General features: G+C 37.3%; 1 protein-coding gene across 1 annotated transcript in view; it reads right to left on the minus strand.

Moving 5' to 3' along the window:
* Positions 1–15,834: 15,834 nt before the first annotated feature.
* The window catches only part of LOC140153656 (uncharacterized), a 114,299-nt gene continuing 103,348 nt past the window's right edge, over positions 15,835–26,785 (minus strand). The window contains 1 exon segment of the mRNA XM_072176456.1: positions 15,835–16,289. Within this exon segment, the coding sequence (XP_072032557.1) occupies positions 16,251–16,289 (39 nt within the window). The 3' untranslated portion in view covers positions 15,835–16,250.

The raw sequence follows: 26,785 nt of genomic DNA on the forward strand, positions 1-26,785 counted from the left end.
TTCGAAAATGAAACGCCAAATAGGTTTAAGGGGGTACTACACCCCTCGATAAATGTGTGTCTATTTTTGCATTTTTCTCAAAAACTAATAACACAGAGGTAACAAAAGTTATGTATATTATAGGGGCAAGGAATCCAATTACTACACTGGAATTTCAGTAACCCAAGACAAGCGGTTCGTTATTTATGATAAGAAAAGAGGTACCGCTAGGACGTACCCCATTTCCGATCATATATACTGAACCGCTTGTCTTGAGTCACTCATATTTCAGTGAAGTAATTGGATTCCTTGCCCCAATAATATACACAACTTTTGTTACCAGTGTGTTATTAATTTTTGAGAAAAATGCGAAAATAGTCATAAATTTACCACAGGGGTGTAGTACCCCTTAATTGAACTTCAATGGCATGCTAGAAAAGGATACGGTGATATATGGTCAAATATTCGTTTAAAAACAATGGGCCTTTTCAAGTGCTCCATTTTGGTTTCTCTATTCGCTGTAAAAGTAATGATGTAACAGGATTAATTACCATATCGATAGGCGAATACAATTTTTGAATGCACTGCATCCACTAGACGTATACGCTATCACTGCGGGGGGGGGGGGGCGGCTCAGAGGGGCTTTCAGATTTATACGGGGGCTTAATGGCTAAAATCGTAAAAAACCCGGCTGATTTTACATGTTTTTAACAAAGTGCGGGGGGCTTCAGCACCCAAAGCCCCACCCCCCGGACACGCCACTGGCTATAACACCCCATTGATAATCAAAAAATGGGCAAAAAGACCTGGATCGTAATTCTATGGAAATTTCACATTTGAGTCAATAATACGTTTCACTCACACCTCTACGATTAGTGTCTTCGAAAAGAAAGGTATTGTATTCAGTCAATGAATACCCACATACACAGATGTTTCCTTTGCTTGCGAATATTACACTACAAAATTGAAAGACTTCTATTGTCTCCTTTGACCGGCTAGAAAATCTGCGATCAGACGAGTTGGCGTAAGATACTAAAAGGGAAAACGAAAACACTTTTACCTCTATAGTTTTCGATTTTTCGCCGAGAGCTTGGCTACATTAGAAAACCACGTGAACCAAAACCAGGAACTTGAAAAGGCCCAATGTAACCACTCAAAGGCTTTCTTGAGTATTTGATTTGTAACAAAGGCAGAGACAAAGCTATTGGTAACATCTTCCGCCAAGCTTAGCTACGACAATGGGAAAACACGTGACCAAAACCAAAACCAGGAACTTGAAAAGACCCAATGTTGGCCAAATGAAGTTGCTCAAGTTACCGCTCTTGGAACAGACGTCATTATGATCAGGAGCCTTAAAAATTGTATTCTTCAACGTTAAAAAAGTTTGGTACAATCCCCTCGCTCATTTCAAAAGCTAGTGACTATCTAAACAAGAACAATAACAAGAGAGTTATAATTTACATGTAATGATAGTACTGAACGGGGAGAGAGTTCTCTGAAAGCCAGTGTATAATAATGGCCGACGTTTCTAAATTGCGGCATACTCGGCGTTGTGTGTTTTCGGTTCACCGTTGCGAATATCGGTTCTTCGCTCCGCTGTGATTTTCGGTTATCCACTGCGCCAGAATTTCGGATCGTATCGATTTTTGGTTTAAATTCGGTTCAACTGTGGATTCGGTTCTCGGCTGTGATTTTCGGTTATCCACTGCGCCGGAATTTCGGGTCGTATCGATTTTATCGCCACTGTAAATTCGGTTCAACTGTGGATTCGGTTCTCGGCTGCGATTTTCGATTCTCCTCTGCGATTTTCCGCTCAAATTATTAGCTTTGTTCGGGACTGACTTTGTTCTGAGTCTCCCTGACATTTGTCACATACCGTTGTCGCATCACGGGGGGGTTCTTCCTGGTTGAAGGTATACGGGGATGTGCCACGGTTTTGGGGTACCTTTTCAGCGATTTTGGTATATCGATGGGTGGGTTTTCAGTGGAGACCAATGCGCCCAATTGGGCGCATTTTGGCAAAAAAAGTGCCCTTAAAGCGCCCAATTATGGCAAATTTGGGTGCTTTTTGGGTGCTTTTCTTGAAAATTGGTATACTGATGGGTAGCAAAAGAGCAAAAAGTAGGTATAGAGAAAGTCAGCATCCGAAAGTCTGCGTGGCACACCCCCGTACAAAATTTTCGAAGAACCCCCCGGGTGTCGCATATTCGCAACGGCAAAACGCACGCAAACGTCGATTTCGCTGCTACAAAAATGCGCCGATGCGACAAAAATGGGGAACAAACACGCGAACAAAGGGTATAATTTCAGCGGGAAATGGCAGAGTACCGAACATTAGAGAACCCAGAACCACACCGAAAAACCGAAAGTCAGCCATTTATCGCAACTGAAAAACGTCGGCCTCATATGGCATAGGCCTATTCTGATGTTTGGGGTTTGTTTCTTTCCAATTTTTTGTCGTTGACTAGTTTTGACGAAGTTTTGATGCTGCAGCCAATTAATTGAGACATGCAGTCCCTGGACTATGCGCCATCTCTTTGAAGCACCAAAAAACTGGGGACAGCTCAGGCCCATGCGCAGGATTTCGGGGGAGAGGAGGATTTCGGGACTTCCACGAAGTGGACCTCTGCAAATGACAAGTGCGTTTGCGCAGATTTATTAAGTGGACCTAAATCCCTCGAACATTTACCCCCCTTTTGAATTTTTCACCACCTTATCATCAAAAGGTGTACCTTTTGGTCAAATTTTCTCCAAATTGAACAGGTCTGCCTGGGGGTTCTTCATAGACCATCGCAACGTTAATAACAGTAGCGTGTGGGTTTTCCATAGACAGGTCGAGTATTCCTTTTTATTTTTAAAATTTTCTTCAATGATTGTATCGTATTCTTGGCCAATTCTTAGTATGAGCAAGTTCTGTCAATCAAACCAGTTGGTCCACAAGTGATGACAAATAGGTTCCTTCTATGAATCTTGTTGCACACGAAGCCAAAACTAGCATGTTGAAAGTTTTATTGTCCGTTTGTTTTCTTTACAATAAGTTACACAGAAGTAACCACCCCATGTATCAAATCGCGATTGTTTATAGCAGTCAAAGCTTTCAAAATTGTCCAAAACACACAATTTATTTAAGCGAGTAGACCTCTAATTAGATGTGACATATATCGTATTCCCCTGAGCACGATGTCGTCGCGGATCACTGCCGGGGTTTTGTCGCTATTCTCACTCACTTGGTGGAGCCAAAAAGCCCATGGGCACTGCCCAGCTTGAACGAGTGCGACCTTATACTTCATCGTCTATTTAATGCAACATATATTTCAAACTTATAAAACGTGAAGAAACACGGGAATGGCGAGAATTTATGTGGATACTTTTTTTTTTGATAATATAAAAAGTTGCTTTATAGTGAAACAAGTGTTTGGATCAAGTTTTCGAGTTGTCTCGCCGATAGGTCTAGCGAATTTTTGACGGGAAGTCGAAAATGGAACAGGTGCAGAGAACTCTATGTACGACCTCCATTAGTTTCCTAGGTCTTACCCTGATAAACTTAACTTTGGCAATGGATAACCATATAAAAAATGGTGAAAACATTCTTGGTAACACCTTTGAAAAGCTATGACCATGATAAGTGTATTTTGGCAATTTTGCCCTCCGAAAATTACAAATCGGTCTATAGGAAAACGACGAGGAGTACCGTACGCCGCGCCTTATCACAGAGAAAGTTCAAGGGCCCAGAAAAATGTTCATCACGAGTAAGTGATTTTGGCCCCAAAATTTACGCGATAAAAAGGACTCTTGTTACACACAAAGAAGCGAAAAGGGGCATTCTAAATTCCTTTACTCGATCATTCGATACACTACATATTCTAAGTGTTCATAATAACGCTTTGAAGTAACTGATAATAAACACTACCACATGTGTTAATATTTTAACACTTAACTATTCGAACGCTATTATTAACATTTGAACACAAGAAAATGCTAATTTATATCAAAATTTTAACGTGGTTACAATAAAGCACTAATTTGAACATGCTAATTGTGAACATTTGAAACTTAACATGTTCACACTTGCGATTTGCAGTGTAAGTTGCCGAGTATTGGCTCAAGATATGCAGAAAAAGAACCCAGTTTGCCAGGGTTTATATAATGCCATATTTCACGGGTTCGAACCTCTAGAAGCCGGACTAGAAGCATATTATTTTGTTTTTCTCTCCACCTATACCCGGAGAAAATGATCAACAAAGTGACGGAAGCCTCATGCAAGTAACACACATTACACAAATAATATGAACACACACCGGCAACATTAAATATATTTATTTCTGTTGCGGCATTTATTAATAAAAACACATCAAAACATTTGATTTTAAGAAAACATCATTCTGATATTCTCCTACACATTTTGTAATGCATAACTCTCTAGAAACACTGAGCTTCTACCATCAAGATTAGTTACTAAAATGGCCATGTCGATCTTTCAGATCGGGATCTTTGAGTCTCCCCATATTAGCAAATAACGTTATACTTAAAACATTGGATTGGTGATTTCGTCACAACTTACCGTCAAACAAGCTACAAAATATTAATAACTATTACTTAATTTTCAGAATACACAAATTGTTTTCTTTCAGAAAAGAATACTAGTACATACATTTTAGTGTGAGTTTTAGAAAGATGTATTGGTACTTGTAAATTATCGAAATTAAAAAGCAATTGCACAGGGTAACCTACGAAAGAGTGGCTATACTAATACGTAGTTTTAGGCAATATGGGACCAACTACCTAAAATGATGATAAAAAAAAAAAATATCTTGAATAATTAATTTAACTTGAGCAATAAAGAATTGGTAACCTACCATTTTCATATGCTCTCCATTGGTACATTCATATAGAAATCATTTCAAATTTAAGAAATCAACTATTTGAGTTGAGAACTGATATCATTTGAGTTGAATCGTTCTAAATCTGTTACGTCTAAAAGGATATATTGGGTTATTCCTTTATGTAATTTACACAAAATTAGGGTCAGAGTCAGGGTTAGAATTAGGGTTAAGATTAACTTGCACAAAATAATTACATGTTGGATCGACAGAAAATTGTGATGAAACTATATTTTTGTTTTGATTAATAGCTATTAATTGAATCAAAGTTCAGTGATTAAAGGGGCTCTTCGTGATCCACAGCCTCATCCCCCCACTTTTCTCATAAAAAGTTGAGATTTTTATATCACTGGAAACCTCTGGCTACATAATGTTTATGTACAAAATATTTCTTGCAGATTAATATGTTTAGCAAAGATATCGTAAAATTTGAATTTCGTTCTGGTGCACCAGAACGAAATTACAACGTATTGTCTATGGAGCAGTGTAATACACATAATCATGCATAACTCGCAAACGCAATATCGGAATCAACTGAAATTTTGGGAATATGCTTTTTTCGTGGATATGTACTGAAAAATGTCATAAAAAGAGGATGCTAGGATCACGAAACACTCCTTTAAAAGATCTGATTTCATTATTTTTAAATATGCACATTTTGTAGAGTAATTAAAAAAAAACCCAAATGATTGGACTGAATTAGTCTCAGCTTTATGTTAAGGGATCTAAAATGAGCGTTTATTGCGTTTCGACAGTATTTTTGTGGGACATGAGAGCACCTCAGACCTATCGAATTGCATTCTGAATACGAAGCATGTCTTTGTGATATCAAATAATTTTCATTTTTGAAAATTATAAAATTTGATATTTTTCAAATTTTTGATATATAACAGTCCTCGAAGTAAATTATATAAATCTAATGATATATTCTTAAAGTGTATGTAGCAGGAAGAAAAAAGCCGACGGTCAATTGAAAATTTTGACCTTTCATATTGAAGATATGGATTTTTTCCCAAAAGACCTAATTTTTTTGGTGTTTTGGGAAAAAAAATCCATATCTTCAATACGAAAGGTCAAAATTTTTAATTGATCGTCGGCTTTTCATCCCACCTACATACACTTTAAGTAGGCCTATAAATCATCAGATTTATAAAGTTTACTTCAAGTACTGTTAAATATCAAAATATCAATTTTAATGATTTGCCATAAAATGTGTATTAAATTGCGAATTTCAAAAAATCAAAATTATTTGATATCAGAATGACATTCTTCGTATTCAGAATGCAATTCGATATGTCTGATGTGCTCTAATGTCCCAAAATAAATACTGTCCAAACGTTCATACCCCAGCCCTTAAGAAGTTGCTTTATCAACAGAAAACGAGTAAAAGATTGACAGCCAATTACACTTACTTTTTGCATATCATCTTGTTCAATATCATGTCTTAAAATGTTTATACTGAGCACCAATCTTGGATGTAGTTTATACACTATTTAACCTTGATTTGGACATTAAGTATGGGACATAATATAGCATCATACTATTTATTCAATTTAAACACCCCCAAAACCATGTTTGGTTAATGTTTAAGTAAAAAAATGCTTCAGGTGAAATGTATAACTTTTGACCGTTTTCAGATGATGTGGGAATATGTAAAAATGTTTTGTTTTAGACGTATTCTCTTTCTACATATCGTCAGCCTGCTTCGCTAATTGCCCAAGTCATTTTTTGTAATTTTGAGAACAGAGAACAAAATGTGGTTCGAGCATGCATCAGTTACATTATCAGCCTAGTTATTTCAGATTATTCCCTTTCATTTGTATCATTATCATTTGTTCTCGTGAAAAGATTGGTGAAAAAATATGTTTACATGCATGCTTGAACCATTTTTTGTACTTTGTTCTCAAAATTACAAAAAATGACTTAGGCAAAAAGTGTAGCAAGCTGACGATATGGCAACCGTCCTTTGTTACTGTTCCAATACAAATTCTAGAAGTTATTAAATTAATATACCAACTTACCGAGACACCCTGTATACCAAGGAATGGTTCTATTTAATAAACCAGTATAATATTCATGTTACCTGAATTATCACAATACTAATAATAATCCAAGAAAGCATTTCGTTCTCATTTATTTATTACATATTCTATTGAAAATTTAATAATAATAAAATGTTAAAAATCTCTCTTAAATTTGATTTGAGTCCAATTAAATCAATCATGTACAAACAAAAACTCTTATTATATACAATGAAATGAAGTTGGCAAATAAACTCAGCATAGGTCCCATCAGAATAAATAGAATATATCTCACAATGTTGAATTAATAATATCATCACAGCACTGGCATGCAAGATCTATGTAACAAAATCTTCAAAAACAAACTAATTATGTTATAAAAATAAACATCTGAAAAATAATACAACACAAAAATGTCTTTTTTTAGCCTCTGCAATCAGCAAGTACAGTTTTTAGCCCTTGGCACAAACAATTCAAAATATACATGACATACTTAAGGGCTAGTAATATTTGAAAGAAAATGTGAAGTTACATAGTATACTATAATGTAAACATCTTAGCTGACAGTACTTTTGTACTAAACATCTCAAAAAAAGTAACTAACCCCCCTTAAATAATGGCCATTATTCAAAAAGGGACTATTGTATTGCAAAATCTGTAAATTGCGTTGGAAGCAGAATTTATTTCTGCGCATTTTGACACCTCATTTGATACGATAGCCCAGAAAACAATAAAACACCGGTCAATTTAATGTAATGAGGTCCAGATTTGAAAGTTGCACTTACATACAAAATTTTACAATACAAAAACACTCAGTTATCATTCCACAGATTTCCTTCCATTACACTGAATGCAAAATCAATAGAATTTACTGCAACTTTCAAATCTTGGGGTACATTGATTTAAATGTACGCTGTGACGTCAATATTTAATCAATTGCTACAAATGAGGTATCAAAATGTGCAGAAATAAATTCTGCTTCCAACGCGATTTACAGATTTGTAATACAATCACCCGTTTTTGAATAATGGTCATTATTTAAGGGGGATCAGTTACTTTTTTGAGATGTTTAGCGTTAGGAATTACTGAAGTAAGTGACATACCTTCACTATCTTAATATCAATATCAGGTTTGAATACAGGGTGCAAAGAGTACTCGAGATATTCCAAATTGTCATCAAATAACCTTCTTTTTTAGAATTTTTGACATCAAAGTCAATATCATAATAGGCCTAAATGTGATGCATCAAAACAAGAACCTAACTTATATAATGTTTGGGGCACATTAACATTATAATACATTCAAAAGAGCAAATTCTTGATATCGACTGCTCGGCGTCAGAAGTGGGTAAGTGCAATAGGTGCCATGTGTAGCTGCCATGTGCAGATGAGTACAATAAACTGTGATAAATGTTACCATATGTTCACAGGGCAGCTACTGCACTTACCCACTTTTGGCACTGAGCAGTCGATATACTACCACAAGTCAAAAGCTTGTGTTCTTTCTCAGATAGTACAGAATGAATACTAATCAACCCATATCAGACACAATGTACTTTACTTTTTCATAGTTTTCTGCACAGTCCTCTGAACATGACAGTTACTTCAAAGCCTCAACCATCAGTGCACTGGTGCAATTGTTTTGTGTGAAGTCACTTTGTGCTTGAACACAAGTTAAGAGGGAATAAGCTCTTACACATTTTAGATGGGCTGAGGAGGGAACATACATGTAACTTATTTAACCAATAACATAGAAAATCCCAAGATTACAATGTCTTAACTATAGTGATAACTATTATTCAATGTACCAATTCATATCATTTGTATAATTTGCTTTTTGAAATCTTGAAACTAGATTTTCTTTCCTACAATTCCAATATCTAAAGCGGATACCCATGATCTTTCTAGAATTTTTCATAATTATCCCCCTTTTCCGTACAATTAAGGACACAATTGGTAGTAAAGAACCCCTTTTTGGGTTTTTTAACTACTATTTTAATCAACCCTTTCAAGGAAACTTAGAAAAAATAAAATACACACAGAGTTACAAACCACAGACCCTAGAAAATTGGGCTATTCCATTTAAAATCCCTACTACCCCTGTGGAAGATTTTGGAAATATCTTCTATATGGGGAGTATGAATTTCAAATGGAATGAACACATTAGCAGCTCTATATGAAACTCTCTTTGTGGAAGAAGATTCGGGTTGAATCTTTCTCAGAGGGTGTATGAAATTCAAATGGAACTGCCTAATGTGGTCATTCCATTTGAAATTTATGTTCCCCCTGTCACAGATATTTTCAAAATCGTCCACAGGGGGAATGTGGATTTTAAATGGAATAGCCCAATTCTAGGGTCTGTGCACAAACCTGTTAGGCTAATTTCCAGGTTTTACGAAGTACTACTTTTCACCCCTATTTTATGAATTCACTGTATGTACACCCCTACATACAGACTTGTGAAAAATACACCCCTTCTTCTTCTGTGATCATGGATACCCACCATAAACTGGAAGTACTATTGTTTGTTTGAAACAACAGAACCCATAGAGAACTGCTTTTTGGACTATATTGTACTGTTAAAGCCATGTTGTAACATTCCCATAAAAAATAGATTTGTATTTCTTTCCCACAAAATGTTAAGTTTTCACTATCATTATAATTAAATGACATACTCTGTAACTTTATTCAAAATCTTAGAGTTTGTTACAACTAAAGCCTTGATTTTTTTTTCAGGATTTGTTAGTTTACCAAACTTTACATTGCAATCATGAAAAGAAATCAGATTTTTTGTTACAATATGGCTTTAAGAATAATATTTTTGTGGCTGTGAAAATAAAATATTTGCATGCATGCATGGAATGTCACAAATCTTTATAACTTTCTTACTTTGCAGGAGCCTGCTTCTGGAATTTTGGGCTGTCGCAACATTTAGTTTGTTCGGCTTATAAATAGGGGAAAAAGAGACTCATAACATTGTGTATTGATATAGAATGGCATACATGCAGTTGGGTGGAGCAATTACGCTACTTGCGCATTGGGTATTGTGTGACTGGTGCACGACCATATAAGCTTATGTGTATTTATGCAAGCGAAAGTTTATTTACGCGTGCAGTAACAAAACCCAAATGATTATCGCCAATTATATGCCCGAACAAACTATTTGCTTTGCTTACCTCTTTCCCTCTGCATTTAACAATTTAGTACATGATAATAAATTTTAAATAGGACTGACAATCATTTTATTTCTGTACAAAGACTACATGTTAAACTACTTAAATTTGGTTGGTTTGTATTGTTAAACTACTTAAATTTGGTTGGTTTATATTGTACAATGTAACATTTCTGTAATTTATGAAATTCCTTGACACAAAATTGTCATACATTTATGAATTGAGACAAAGATACTAAATTAGTACAAATAACACTATGAATAATTAATTTATTGTACTGTACATTCGAAATTTCTAAGTACTAAATAGAAATGGCTTGTTGCATAGGAGATACTAATGGGACAGAGAATACATATTATTGCTAAACTAGTACCATATACAAAATGTAATACTGAGTCGACACAATATTTATTATAGTACATTTCAAAAAACATATTACTTCAAATATATTTCAGTTGACATATAATTGTTTTTATATAAATAGCATACAAATATAACACAAAATAAATGACAAGTTCCAAACTTTATCTGTAAACAGTTTTTTCTTAAATTCTTCCTCTTAAAGTCACACCTTGCAAAAGCTATTGGGCTATTCCATTTAAAATCCACACTGGAAGAATTTGGAAATATCTTCCACAGTGGGAGTATGAATTTCAAATGGAATGAACACATTAGCAGCTCCATTTCAAACTCACCCTCCCTCAGTAGAAGATTCAGTTAGAATCTTTCTCAGAGGGTGTATGCAATTCAAATGGAACTGCCTAATGTGTTCATTTCATTTGAAATTGATACTCCCACTGTGGAAGATATTTCCCAAATCTTCCACATGGGGAGTGTGGATTTTAAATAGCCCATCTTCTATGACATTCTGTTCAAATCTACATTCACCCACTCGTCTCTTGATCGATGCAAATTTGTTAATACAAAGCTTGATTCCCGTATTCATATCTGATAATTTGTTATTAATTTGGTTGCTACTGAGATTTTTCATCAATAAATTCATTAAAAAAAATTAATAGCCCAGAACAACATTGCTATCTGATCTGATAAATTATTACATTATTAATGGATGAAATCTGATGGACAGTGAATGAAGTAAGGCAATCCCTTGGGTCAATCGGGGGTACATGTCCCCATTGGCTTAAAATATTGGTTTCAATTCAATTCAGCCACATCTTAGATCAGGCAGTTAACGACCAAAATTAACTTAAATTATTGCCTGGTTTAGGACAAAAATGGTAACTTTTCAGGTTTGTATGGAAACTTTCAATTCCGTCAGTACCCCATCATAGAATTCAGTATGGTATGCATGCCCCAGTCACATTGCCTTCATGTTATGCATAAAATGTGTTGGGGTTATTCAACAATTAACGCCCACACATTACATCATCGTTTAATAATAGGTATTGTTTTGCGATCAACTTTTGTGATAAAACTACGCACAAGCGAAATTCTCAAAGTTTGTTGTTGCCTGACTTCATATTGATTTGACATATCCTGCCGAGATTGAAATACTACAGTAATCAATGCCCTGTGACATTTTGGCTGTTCTCTTTTCACGCCCTATTGGTATTTATTAACATTCCCATAAATTTGGTAAACTATGAGGTGATATAAAAGTTAACATTACTTGTGGAAGGGGGTCTTGTATTCAAAGAAAGTATGTTTGCGGTGTGATTTTGTTATATATGAATGTCAAAGACAAACAATAGTGCTGATGGCCAAAGAACGTTTATGATTGACGTTTCTGCTTTTTTTGGTAAATTTAACTCTGGTTAGATTTCATATGACTTTCATTGCATGGATTCAATATAAGAGAGTTAATGTAGAACAATAAAATAAAGACCCAAACGGTGTGGAGTAAAAGTATTGGGACCCAAGAATTATTATAACCAAATTTGAGTTGTGAGCCCAGAAATTTCAACAAGTTAAATCAAGCAATTCAGTCCCTATTCAAACTGTCCTGACATAAAATGTAATAGGTACATAATCATGACATGGAGATTCTAGGGTTTTCACATTAAATGGGTTCGAAAATCCTAAAAAGGCTCAACACTTTTTACTTTGTAGAAGACCTATTAGGTGTGACATTGGGCTAGAGATTACCCTAATCTCCCACACAGAAGTGTAGATTTCAAATGGAGTCAATGGAGTCAAATGGACTCATTCGGGGAACCCAATTTAAATTCACAACTCCTGTGTGGAAGATTAAGGTAATGACTTCCATGGGGGGTATATTATATAGATTTCAACTGGAATGGCCCATTTCCAGTTTCATGGGGGAAACTTCCTTGTTGCTTAAATGAAAAATATACTGAAAAACCTGATTTCTTAAACTATAGGGTGCTTCTTGCACCATAGCTAGACAATACAGCTTCGACAGTATCATGGTATGACAGCGTCAGAACTGGGCCAGCTCAGGACCAGAACAAGGCTACTACTGGGACAGAAGCAATGTTGCGCAAGACCAAATAGCTATTGCGCAAGAACAAAAGGTGAGTAAGTAAGGAATATACGCTGACATTGTGAGCTGGTCATAGTCCAGCAAAACATCATAAGAGGGGTAACTACTTCCCCTGTGCTGCCATTGCTGTTTGGGGTTACTAACATGCAGCCTACACACCCCAATTTATGTGACCCTTTTGCAAACACTCTAATCTACCAGTGACAATGCGAAGTTTTTGAGAAGGTGATAAACCAAAATGTTAAATCATTGATTAGGTATCACTAAAAAAAAGTTTTTATCAAGCAACGAAGAGAGTTGGCATTCCTACAGCTGTTTGGGGAAAGTCAGTAGACAGAGTGTCGGGCCAAGAATGTAAACTTACGACCGACCACGAGACATGAAACCAGTTTTGTTTTTAGCTCAATGATGCACTGAATGCAACCTCTCCTGATTGAAGTAGGCCTATCAATCATAGTCAATTGCCTGTATCATTGGGTCATGTTGGAGAGGTGGATGTAATTAATTAATTGCATTGGTGGTGGAGCGGAATGTCGCTCTGGCAAGGGGTAATAAACTTGAATGGGGATATAATATACAAGTATCTTAATCACTTGTGATAGTATAGGGCAATGGCTGTATAAATGTCAGTTACTATAGGTGTAAAGATGAAATGGTATCCAGGGAAGGGGATGTCACATAGAGCCGATAGGGGGCACCCGACCTTCAGGGAAGTGGGTACAGCCTAGTGCGTTTTGCTTTCAGGCTTTCCTCTACAGCCTAGCTAGCTTTTTTATTGTTTTAATTTGTAGAAGGTGCAATTCACTGACTTTTTGATTCAGGTTTTTAATATTTTTGCAGGTTTTTTTGTGCTACTTGTTTTAAATTTAATCAGCCATGAACGACATAACATTATCGTATCATGTACTGTTGTGTCACTTTTGTGGACGTCAGAAAACATCATCTTTGCTAACCACCAGAATCTACTGAAAACATTTGTCAAAGACAACAATGCATTTATAGTGTGTTTGAAAAGTAAGAAGGTAAGACAGTGCAATTCACTGCAATTGATTATGTTTTTTTCCCGTTTTTTTGTGTACCACTTGTTCCAAATTTCAATCAGCCATGAATGATATAACATTATCGCATTGTGTACTGTTTTGTCACTTTAGTGGATGTCAGAAAACATCATCTTTGCTAACCACCAGAATCTACTCAAAACAGTTGTCAAAGACAACAATGCAGTGTGTTTGAAAAGTAAATGGCCAAACAAAATCTTGGTAGCATCTTTAGCCTTTTGTCAAGATTTGACACCATATCAATTCTCCCACCCTGCTTTCCCCACATTGATACTGCCAAAGTTGTTTAAAAACAAACCTGATATTAGATTTATGCGAGAATATTCATTCACATCATCAACTTGGTACTATTTCATGAGAATTGCACACCCACAGAAGAAAAAAATGGAGAACAGATTCCATTTTAAAGAAGTTCTTAGCCATCTATAAATGGATGCAACACTCGTGATTAAGTTGTTATTGTGTCAGGTACTCTTGATGGAAGTCATTACGCCTACATTGCGATACGAGATGACGCCCGGCCCCGAGATGACAAACTCCTTTAATAGATCCCATCTAAACTCCCGATCCACCAAGCATATATTTATTTGTCTATTATTATTTTCATTGAGCTGAACCTAACAAACATCTTCATGGGTCATCATTATGGACTTGTAAATGACAAACATGTTCTAAAGAGGTTTGATCCCTCCGCTAATTACACGCTTTCGGGTTGATTGAGTCTGGGGTAGCCAAAATGCCATGGTGTGAAAAGTATACTATTATTATATACCTTGTCCGCCGGTCTCAACTTTCTGGTAAATCTTGGTATGTAAGATGAACTTATGTGATTCCAACATTCTGAATCTTTGCAATAACTTTGTAGCCATAACTCATGAATGCTCAAAGCATTAATGTATGCTATACTCTTATGAATAATGCATGTGAGCATAGAGTTTGATTCATACTTGGTTTGCAGATGCAACTTTCTTTGCCCTAATAATAAACTTTGAAGCTAAACTTTGCATTTTCTACAAGTTTGCCCAATTGCGTTCACCTAACATGATATTAATTATTTGTTGGTGCTAAATAATTTGGATAAACTACTTGGCAGGCAAAATCAAGGCAATGACTTGTCACACGGCCATATAAACCGCCCTCTTTTTTAATTTTGCTGCATAACCAATTAACCATGCTTTGACTGCCCCACATTTTTTTACCATGGCTAGGGTCCTGATCAGGCCAGTACGCAGGATTTTTTTGGGGGGGAAAGTGGACTTTCTTCCCTAAATTTGGACCTTTTTTGACCAAAAAAGTGTAAAAAACATAAAAAAAATTTCCATCGCAAAATCTGAAATTTGGGGACTTTTTGTATACTTTTGCAAATTTGGGGTGGTGCGGTCGCACCCCCGCGTACGGGCCTGTTACAGTTTGATGATTCTCATTGAATTTGATTTAATAGAAATCTGATCTAATCAATGCAAAAAAAAACCCAAGAATTTGAGGGGGATTGATAGATTGGCATTTAGTACTGCAGAATATTCTTATCATTTTTGGTCTCTTTCTTTTATCTTCTCAATGACAAATTCAATATAAAATTTCCGTCAGGAAATCATTGGAATGTTACACTCTGACCTAGTTATCGCAAAGTTACTGTCATTAAACCCTGAAGCTTATACTGAACATCTAATATTAGCCCTTACCAGCAATAATTCTTTGTTAAATAACATAATAACATGAATACAGACCGCATTGGATATATTGTTCAGCTATTAAACAGTCAAAATAAACTACTAATGTATAACAATAAATTATGTGAAGTTCTTTAGTGAGATGTCGATAATATATTTGTGCTGCCAGCAGATATCATCAGATGCAGGTTGAGATATGAATGAATACATGAGTTTCCTTCTTATGGATAACATACGAGATATGATGACTCAAAAAGCACCCCTATTTGACACAGATTTTGCCAGCTGCCACCACCCTGTGATGAAAATGACACCCTATTCTATACCTTATTTGGATGCAGATGCAGCAAATAACATAATTAGTGATCCCCTGGAAGGTCTGGTCTATATTTTGAGAAATATTTCAACAGTTTGCATCCCTCTCAGGCAGTGGCGGTGCCACATTTTTTTTTTTCGGGGCAAAGTGAATTTCAGGGGGGGCACAAAAGTGGAAATTAACGTGATTTTTGGGCTTTTGCCTCAAAACTGGGTGGGGGGGCAAGAAAAATATCCCCCTTGCCCACTGTAGCGCCGCCACTGCTCTCAACAAATTGTCTGTTTCAAATGTCTAACCATGGATATTGTTTCTTTCTTGACATCACTTGTTCTTCTCTACCCCACTCTGTATCTAGATGTATGAATGGGTACTGATTGACTTTATGGCAGGAATGTAACCATTGGTAACAGGCTTGTAGTAAGGAACATAATAGTGACCCATTCATATTTAAGAGTCCTTGCTAGTACCTTAGAAAGTTAATTAATCGACTTTGAAAGCAATAATAATTTCTGAATGAGTCTCCTACAGTGAGATTACCATATCCATGAACGATAGCCGATGCCCAATGAATGGATTTCTGCATTGGACATGCCTGGATAGAGTTGTTGATGGGAAGTGCTCTTCTGGTGGGACTTGGAGATACTTCTTCAGTCTGGAATCCTTGTCATCTTCATAATGCCAGATCAGTCATCATCTGGTAAATGAAGACTCACGTGCAAGCTTGGCTTTCTGCAATGAAACAACATGAAATCAGCAGATTAAAAAAATGTATTCATGTTCTATCTAACAATTGAATACCTGATTGGAAGAAGGGCCCAACTCCCAATTTTTTACAAAAATGAGTTACACCCAGCATTTTATTGCCAGGAGAGCAGACTGTTCTTCCTTGTGTGTGAAAGATGAGCCAGAATCCACTCCAAACATTGTCTATAAAACTTTTCCAAATATTAAGTTTTTTCTTAATATCTCAAAAACAGTTTTGATGGAGTTGGGCCCTTCTTCCACTCAGATATTCAATTCTCAAGCAAGCCTTGAAATAAGCAGGCGCCAGGAGAAAATTTATTTTAATGTTCAAAAACAAATTCAAATTGTTCATGATTCCAGGCCGCTTATTTCAAGGCTTGTTCTCAAGGATTCATAATGTACATTACACAATTCTGTATAATTTGATACTATTTTTAGATAAATACATTGTCTTTTCTTCAATTATTACCATATTTCAATAATATCTAGCCCATTAGCCACCTATTGATCACACTAGCTAATTACACTGGATGATTTCAAAGCTAACTTTCAAATGTGACTCGGGCAGTATGTAACATTTTGTTACAGCACGGGATAGTGAGTTGGTGCAGCGGTAGTTCCCTCGCCTTGCACCACTGAGGTCCCGGGTTCAAGCCCGACCGTGCCCAAGGCCTGTATGTCCCGGTGGGGTCACTCCCTGGCAGGGGGACGCATAGGACCGTTACCACAAGTACAAAATACCCCCTTTTGCAGTCGATTTCAAGGACAAATCATGAAATTTTACCCCCTTTTTTACTTCAAAACAAGGACAAAATGGTACTCTGAAACACCCCTATTTTTTAGATTCCGAGGACACATTTGCAATTTTGACCCTATTTCAACATTTCAAGGAAGGGATTTTTAGGCCTATGAATGTTTTTTTTTCAGTAATTAACAAAGGGCATCACAGAATCCTACCCCTTGCATATAAATCAGAACCGAGAACAATATTGATCACGGGATGAGTACAAAGTAGGAAACCAAATTTATTCCTGTAATTTTTTTATCTGGCCACGGGATCAGGAGAAAATAATAAGAACCCCTTGTTCAATTTCGCAGACATTTGTGCAATAAAACGCCCCTATTTTTCCAATTTCACGGACAATTTTATCCGCGGACATGCCCTAAAAATGACCCCTTTTTCCTTGATTTTGGTAACGATCGTGCGGTCAGTATTGCAAGTTGAGTGACCCCACCGGGCTGTATGTGCACTTGGTTTATCCCGATCCATGCTCGCTCTCGCACGTTTTCTCCGGAATCTCCGGTTTCCTCTTGCTTTCAAAATCAGTGATTAGTTGTTTGGTTATCAAAAACTTCCTTCACCCAATGGAATTTGGGGAGCTGCATAAAATGGGTGGATGTTACAATCTAAGTGCGGATAGGTTTGCGCCAGGTTCGGCTGCAACCAGCCTAGTTGATGCAATCTGATTGTGATGATTCACCGCGCAGCGAAATTACAGCGCTTTGAATCCTCTGGAAATGGGGAAAAATGCACTATATAAATTCCGAAATTTATTTTATTTATTTATTTATAATATCAGACATATCATTCAATAAATGAGTTTGGTGGTAACAACACAGATGAACAGAAAACGATAAAAGAAGTACATTCTACTAGGAAAACATTCAGAGGTTTTGTTATTGCACTTTTGGCATTGATGTAGCCAGCACTTTTTCAGAGGGTGGGCAAAGGGGTGGAGGTGGTGGGGTGGGGGCACACTTTGACAAAAATGGTCAAAATGGGCTAAAAAGTACAAAAAGGGCTAAAAATCTTACATATGGGTAGGCCCCGGCAAAAAACACATTTTTTTGAAGTAAAAAACGAGATCAAAAATTTTGAAAAGCGAGAAAAGCGAGATTTTCCTCGAAAAATGGCACAAGAAGCTTTCAAAACGCCCGAAAATGCGAAAAAAAAAAATAAAAATAAAAAATTAAAAAATTTGCTGCCCTCTATTGTTCAGTGTTCATCAACAATGTTTGGATGTAAATAAAAAACCCTGCGGACGACCGGCCGGTGTCAAAGAAAAAAGTGACAAAATTTTGACCTTGAATTATGTTTTCTAGTCAAAATATTCCAGTAATTCAATAAATATAATGATATTTGGCCTAAACTTGAACTCATTTGAAATGAAATGTCAGTTTTTATTGAGTAAAGCATGACTTGTTCACTCGACCTTGTGCTTGCAATGCTGTTGAATTCTGCACTTTGGCGAAGTTGGAACTGCATTTTAATGGAATTCGGTGAACTTTAATGGCATAAAGCAACATTTTTATAGTAAGTGCACTGCTTGAAAACTTTTTTAAAAAGCGAGATAGTTGGTTAATAGCGAGAATCACGGCGTGAAAAGCGAGATCACGTTTTTTGCCGGGCCTTACATATGGGCAAGACAGGCCCCCTGGCTACACCACTGACTTCTGGTCCACTTTTTGGCAGCTTTGGAACAATTTGTGGGCAATATCACATTACAATAGGGCAGTTTGTTATCAAACATAAAATTTTAAATCTTTAAACTAAGTGAAAGAGCTGCAAAAACTTGATACTTTAAAACTGTTTTATGCCATAATGACAAATCCCTTATTATCTTCTTCTTCTTATTATTTTTTCATAATCATTTTCATCTATAAATGTAGGCTACCCAACAACAGCAAAGCTTTGATGTGACAGTCACATCATTTGTCCCTTTTCCAACTACAAAAAAACAAAACAAAAATTGACTGATCAAAATATAATTAATAATGCTCAGTAGCAAATCTCACTCCATATCTATAGCTATATGTGTATGTTTATGAGACAAATACTTTGCTTCGCCTAAAATAAGCCTAAAGTGTTCAAACTAATGCTATGATGATCAGCCTGGTCCTATCAGGACCCAAGCGTGTCTCCACAAGGAGCGACCGTTTAAACAAACAAACAAACAAACCACTTTTAACAGGTTACCCTAGGAGCTCACTGGCTGACAGGGACTCCCTTCATAGTATATCAAGTGTTTAATGATGTATCACTACCTTCACTTGCTACACTTGACACATATCACATACATAACAATGCCCTCCCTCCCCAGCTCCGTTTGACATAAAAGTGTCACATTATACCTCTCAACTTGATCTTCCAGAAATCCCCAGTGAAGGGGCGATAACAAAAAATGATGAATGGTACCTGCATCTGTCATGATTTTCTTTCCTTCCCCCATCACAATAATTTGTCCTTTGTATGACCTCTTGTATATTATAACCGGAATAATATTCATTGTGGGCATGTCTGTATTCATAAAAGTCATTTCTCCTGATCATGCTGTAAGCTGTCATATTACATTCATGGGTATGCCAGTGTATGAATATAGGCTGCAGCTTCAGGGATTAGAAGATGTAGGCTGCTCAATGCTCATCAGTGATAGAAGTGGGTAAGTGCAATAGCTGCCATGTGTGCTGCCATGTGTTGATGAGTACAATATACTGGGTGTAAAATTGTAACATATTCACAGGGCAGCTATTGCACTTGAACCCACTTCTGGCAGAGCAGTCGACATGCTCTAGCCGGATCTATAAAAATCCTGGGCCCAGCGTAGCTAGAATTTATCTTGCAGGAGTGTGAGAATTCCAACTTTTTTTGGGTAAAACAATGGACAAAACTAGTTGATTAACCCTAACCCTTCAAGTGGTTGGGCTATCGGAAAGGAAAGATGGAACAAAAAAGGGGAGAAAATGAACCCCCCGAGTTTCGACTCCAGGACCCCTCACATGCCAAGCAGTGTATTGCTGACCGGCCACAGGTGTTTTGCTGGCCCAGCCAACGAAACTATGCATATGACTTAGGCCGGGTGATTGTGTCATACATGCATGTGCAGTGACTTTGCTTCGTTAGATTTTGTTATGGCATGGTTAGGGTTTAATGTTACATGTGTTCCCCTACACGTGCTTCACCAAGCAGTACTAGCACATTTCAACAATATATTCATTTGCCTAGAATTTCTTACAATGATAGCATAGGTCCTCTCAGTAATAGACTAACATAACCTTTTGACAGCTCACCATCATACAAATATAAACTGGCCTCAAAAAGAAACTTATAATTTTTCACAAGGTCATATCTTAAAATCCTCTCATAAAAATGAACAAAAATTGCACACAGGATTACTTCAATACTTTACTCTAAACACTGGTCAGTAACCAAACAGTTGTCAAACTGACACAACAGCAAAATGCACTGACATGCAACACACTATTCACTAATTGGATAATCTGCCATAATTGACATAGGGCTACCTGCATGCCATCTCCCTTCTCCATCTCCACAAATTTATAGTTCCTCTTTATCTATTTCTCACCCATTTATCTTTTCTTCTATAAATGTGTTTTATCTAAATATCTTTGTGAAAGGTCCTTTATAAATATCACAGCTTGTGTTTATGTTGAAAGATGCTGATCTTGTATGCTATCACAAAGCTTTCTAAAGCTATACAATCATGTCAGTGGTACATAAACAGTAATTTTTACTCTGTCCTGTCAAGTTCCTAGTAAGAGCATTAAGGGGGGGGGGGGGTGGGGGGTGGGGGTGGGGGAGAGACATGGGGGGTGCCAAACTTGAGCCTGCTTTCCCCCAGTAGGAACAAAAACAAATGAAAATGTCGCCATTTGGGGGTAAAATGGGCTAATTTGTACAAATTTTCAGATATTTGTCACCTAAAATTCACGGAAAAAGTCCTGGTGGCACCACTTTTTCCTCTTTCTCTCCTCTCAAAGTGGCCCCTGGTTCACCAAGATTTGAAGAAACCAGGGGCCACTTTCAATTACCAAGGAGCCAATAAAAATAGAGATATGCTGATAATGCTGGATGGGTTAAATAAGCACTATTTGCTTTAAAATTTGATATTTTTGGTTCACTATCCATGGGGCCAGTTTTGTGAGAAAAGTTTCCCCAGGTCAACTACAAATGAGATGGAACCAGGGGCCATTGCAGAGTTTCTGGGGGCCAAACGGCTCCCGTCTCCCAATCTGGTTTCACACTCTGGTACTCACTAAAAGTGGGTGATGGGGATGTGCGGTCACATTAACCCCCATTTTTCAAATCCCTCTCACCCAATGACCCCCTTTTTGTTTTACTGACCCATTTTTTGTTTCTCTGTCACCAAAAGACCCCCTTTTTTCAAATATTTTGGACAAATTCCTGATAATCTCTCATCAAATGACCCTGTTTTTTCATTATTTTTCTTCAAATTTGTCAAAAAAGTTCAAACTTTGATGACTTTAAAAAAATTTTGTTTCAACTTTTTGAAATTTTTCCCAGTCTCATGGAAAGACCCCCCTTTTTGGTAAGATTTTCCCCAGTCTCACGAAAACACACCCTTTTTTGGTGTCTAGGCTCTAATCAAACGACCCCTATTTCAAACTGCTATCCGTACATCCCTGTCACATCCGAAGTCGAGTGCCCCCCCCCCACCACAGGATCTGTCTCACACTTTTTCAAACCTATGTTGTATACTATTTTGGAGTATTAACTAGAATCATTGCATTATTAAAAGACCTACAGGATAAGGGCAGATCTTCCTGTCAAATAAACACCTCAAAAGAAATAAGTTCCCCCTCTGAACATGTCGTCATAACATCGTAAGGTTTCGTTTTGTACCAACAAAACTAACTTTGAAATAATTATATGACTGTTTACTAAGTGCTGTGTGAAAATGAGAGATTTCCATGACTTCAGGGCTGAATGAGCCTACATTGAAGACAAAAAGTGCCCTTTCCAAAAGTCACAAAGTAGGCCTATGCTTGTTAACTGTAAGGCGTATTGGGACAAGGAATGGAACTGACCATCTTACAACTCACTGTGCTGAACTCTGCACCAAGGGGATTTGCATGGCTGAATGATCAAGAATCGATACACATTACAGTAAATGTTCACTTGGTGAGGATTTTAAACTGCACTCAAACACATGGGGTTTCCATTAGTAACAAGCCATGAATCAACTTTTGTGACAAGCATAGGCCTACTTTGTGACTTTTGAAAAGGGCAGTTTTTGCCTTCAATTTAGGCTCATTCAGCCCTGAAGTCATGGAAATCTCTCATTTTCACACAGCACTTAGTAAACAGTCATATAATTATTTCAAAGTTAGTTTTGTTGGTACAAAATGAAACCTTACGATGTTATGACGACATGTTCAGAGGGGGACTTATTTCTTTTGAGGTGTTTAGTCAAAAATAAGTCTTGATTATTGATGCCGGTTCTCCTCAATTTAGAATGATTGACTTTTCTTAGGAAACTAGGTTGACCCACTTGGTGATTGTTAGAGAGATATCATAGTACCCAAATATCTGCACAGAGCAACACATTTTAATGTGTATACTACGAGGGGGTATCAAAAAGTTTTTGAAATCGCCCAGAAATGAAAGAGCTATATCAATGATATTTTGTCAGTGTAATCACTGGTCCTCATGTGCATTATGGTCCAAAAATGGTCTCATAAGTATGTTTACTTTCTTTACAGGTGGCGCTAGATGGGCAGTAGGCGCATAACCTGCAAAATGGTGAAAAATGAGACACGCAGCGTGATTAAGTTCCTGCATTTGGAGGGTTAGGCCTACAATGCTCAGAAAATCTATGATGAAATGAAAGTTATCTATGGTGATGATTGCCCATCATATGGCACTGTTGCTTTTTGAAAAAGGAATTTCCAAACTGGCCACATGTCCCTCACAGATGAGCCAAGAAGTGGACATCCATCACTTATGGATGATGCGGCCACAGTGAAGAAACTCAAGAAAGTGGAGGATCTTATAATGAAAAGGTTATGTGCCTACTGCCTATCTAGTACCACCTGTAAAGAAAGTAAACATACTTATGAGACCATTTTTGGACCATAATGTACATAAGGACCAGTAATTACACTGACAAAATTTCATCGATATAGCTCCTTCACTTCTGGGTGATTTCAAAAACTTTTGGATACCCCCTCATAGTACATAGAAAGTGAACGGAGGAGCCCTGAGAGCCAAAAAGTCATTCAAAGAATGTTCCTTTCAGGGATATAATTTCCATTTGGTTGACATGACAGCACTACTTGTTTACAGATGTCATAATATTAGACCAAGCTTGGTGATAAATTGTCCTCAACCATTACATTTGTAGACTATTAGGAGACATCAAATTCACTTTGTTCCAATTCTTATTTTATATATAGATATCATTAATACTACTGTCATAATAGAGAGAGAGAGTATACAAATATGTATGATAGCTTCAATTTATCAGTTCTTGATCAATTTTTTGTAAAACACAATGTTCATGACTAGGCCTCTTTAATAACATGGGTTCGGCGCAGGGAGTAGTTGCCTCTCATATAATTTTGCCACGCCTTCCCTGGTAATGCCATTAATATCTTACTATAATTCAGCTAATGTTGTATGTGTGTATGAATGTTATGTGGACCGTTTTCAGATTGGCATGGGGGAGGGAGGTGCATCGCCCTGGCTATGGCTCCAAGTATAGACCCTATCGAATACTTCTTCACTCGTCCTCATTTAAATAAAATTCTGCCCTCCAAGGTACCATGAGGCAATTCGGATGATAATACAATAAAACAGGTGATAGGTGTGAATGGTTGGACTCGAACTAGAGACCTGTCCCTCTGTCATTATTGTTATACTGTTGCGGTTGAGCTTATTCAATAGTATATGCTAGTAGCCTAGTACTTCCATGATGCTAGTAAAATGAGAAATTTGTTTTGGCAAAAGGACAATTACGTCTCCTTCTCTTCTAAGGTAGACCTAAATCAAGAAAATCATTATTTAATAACAAGATTACTCATCCCTGATAAGAATATAAAAACACTCCGTTTTCAACCTCTGGGAACAAAATAAGCTTCTTGCTTCTGTTGTTTTGAAAAAAAAGGACGGTCAAATAACTTGGAATAATCTGATGGAAACTTTGTGACGTGCCTGGGTGACATGATCTGATCTCCCAGACCAGAGGAGGGAATTTTGACAATTGAATTAATAACCAAATTAACCTTTTACCCACAGAGTATGCCTTGCATAGTTAAGAATAATAATACACGTCTAGAATAATTTGTAAAGAAAGTCATGAGTCTGACCAAGTGTCAATTTTCTGAAATGTTTGTTTTTTGGGGGTTATTATCACATTTTGAAATTCCTGCCCCCAAGCATGTGTAGATCAGGTTGTGTTAACTTCAAAACCCCTCCATGCTTTAGGGTTATTATCCTTTTACCTCTTGAGTAGATGTATATAGATGACCTGAGATAAAAGAGACATTTTCTTCCCAGAAAGATGCTGAAGATGGCTATTCCAGTTTAAATCCATAACCCCCTATACAAGATATGACCTTAATCTCCCACACAGGGAGTGCAGATTTCAAATGGAGTTACCCATTCTGGTAACCATATTTAAAATTTGTACTACCTGCGTTGAAAATTAAAGCCATGTCTTCCATTAGGGGTGTAGGCCAGGGATTTTAATTGGAATAGCCTAATTTTGCTGACAAGATCAGGGCAGTGACACACGCATTCAATCCCTGGGTAAAAGGTAAAGTCACTTCACTGCAGTTTGATTGACAGTTGCTAGGCAGTTGAGTACACATAGTAACACTTGGCCTAAAATTAACGTATGTGTGCGTGCTGCTTCAGTAGTGAAACAGATTTATTGCTAGGGACCCCCCATCGCCCAAAAAATCCCCTTTTTTAACACAAAAAGTCCCATTTGCGAGTGCAGCGAGCGAGCCAAAAAAATAGGGTTTTTTTTATGCCATTTTGGTCAAAAAAGGTCCAAATTTTGAAAAAAGTCCACTTTTTCAAAATCTGCCCCAAATATAAATCCTGGTTTAGGTCTGCCCTAGATCATCTGTTTTGAAAATAGAGCAGGTAAAGGCATTATATATCAGAGGTGTGCTAACATTTGACATTTTAGTCAATGTATTAAAGTTAGAGGTTCCTGTCTGTATGCACATGACAAGCGGTGGGGTACCATGGCTGCCCCTACCTCGGTGGGGGGGCTGAAGAAGGATTATAGGTGCTAGCGCCCTAAAAGCAACACATTTTGATGTATAGCACCCTGTTTTCTTTAGCAATTCTTTTGGCCGCCCCTTCTTCTTCCGCCGCCCCTTCGTTTTGGCTGCCCCCCTGCTTTTACCCCGGGGGGCTTGCGCCCACAAAGTCCCCCAAAAAATATGCGCATGACAATGACAGACAATTGAATTGGGTTTCACATGCTTATCAGCACCGTAACAATACCTACTGAAAATTCTATATACTTTTCCTTCTCTTTTAAGTTTTTCCTACAAATTTCAAATATTTTTACATTTTTGTAGCATCATCGAGGTTTCTCACTCCAGAGTATACAGATTCTAAGAATTGCACGTAAGCATGCTCCTAACTGTCAAAATAATTAGAAATGTAAAGTTGTTCCGCAGAGTTCAGCAGGGAGCACCTATTACATCTAGCTGGGGAAATCATAGACTTAAGCTTACCTATCCCAACATGACATCGGACCACCCAAATCATAATACCCACCCTATGATATGTTTACTCACAGCTTCCTTCTGTTTTCAGACTCTATTAAAGAAGAATTATACTTAGTATGCATTGGAGAAACTTGGGGGTTTCAAACCTTTTGCAATGCAATTTGCAGAATGATGTATTTTGAGAATGCACACTTTTTGAGTGTTTCTGTAGGCACACATGTGCCCCTGTAATCATATTTCGCCATTGTAGTGCTATAACGTATCGTTCGTTGCCTGTCAACTGCTATCTATGTTCGGAACCACAATCAAAATGATCACAACACAAAGTCAATGGGTTGCTAACAGGTGTGCACACTAAGAGTGAACCAGTATCTAAGGTATGATGTATTCACAACTTCTCAAATGTAAAGTGTGTTTTCTAGGAATTACTATACTCCACCTAATTAATACCCTGCATGCGGCGTGGTGGCCTAGTGGTTAAAGCGTCCGCCTCACGATCGGGAGGTCGCGGTTCAAATCCCGGCCGGGCCATACCAAAGGCTTTAAAAATGGTACCTGCCTTCTTGCCAGGCGTTCGGCATTGAAAGAATGGAGTAGGGAAAGTCCACTGGCTACCAGTGGACTAACCCCCTACTGTAGCTTTTCTGCTTGCGGAGACAGGCGCCGCACAATGGGCCGAAAGGTTTGGGAAGGATTTAACTTTTTAAAAATGCTTTTAAACAGGTCATTTGAAGTGGGTGCTTAGGGAACGTTCATAAATACCTTGGTGGGTGGGGGTCTGGAAAATTTGTAGGGGGGTCAAAAAGATTTGAGTTCCAAAAGGGGGGTCAAAAAGTTTTGACATGGCAAAAGGGGGTAAAGAAAGTTTTGACACCCATAAAGGGGGGGGGGTCTAAAAAGTTAAATACAAAATTTGTGTGTGCTCTATGCGCGCACATTGTCACGATAAAGCCCTTTTCATCTCGATCATA

This window comes from Amphiura filiformis, chromosome 5 (assembly GCF_039555335.1).
Source record: "Amphiura filiformis chromosome 5, Afil_fr2py, whole genome shotgun sequence".
NCBI lineage: Eukaryota > Metazoa > Echinodermata > Ophiuroidea > Amphilepidida > Amphiuridae > Amphiura > Amphiura filiformis.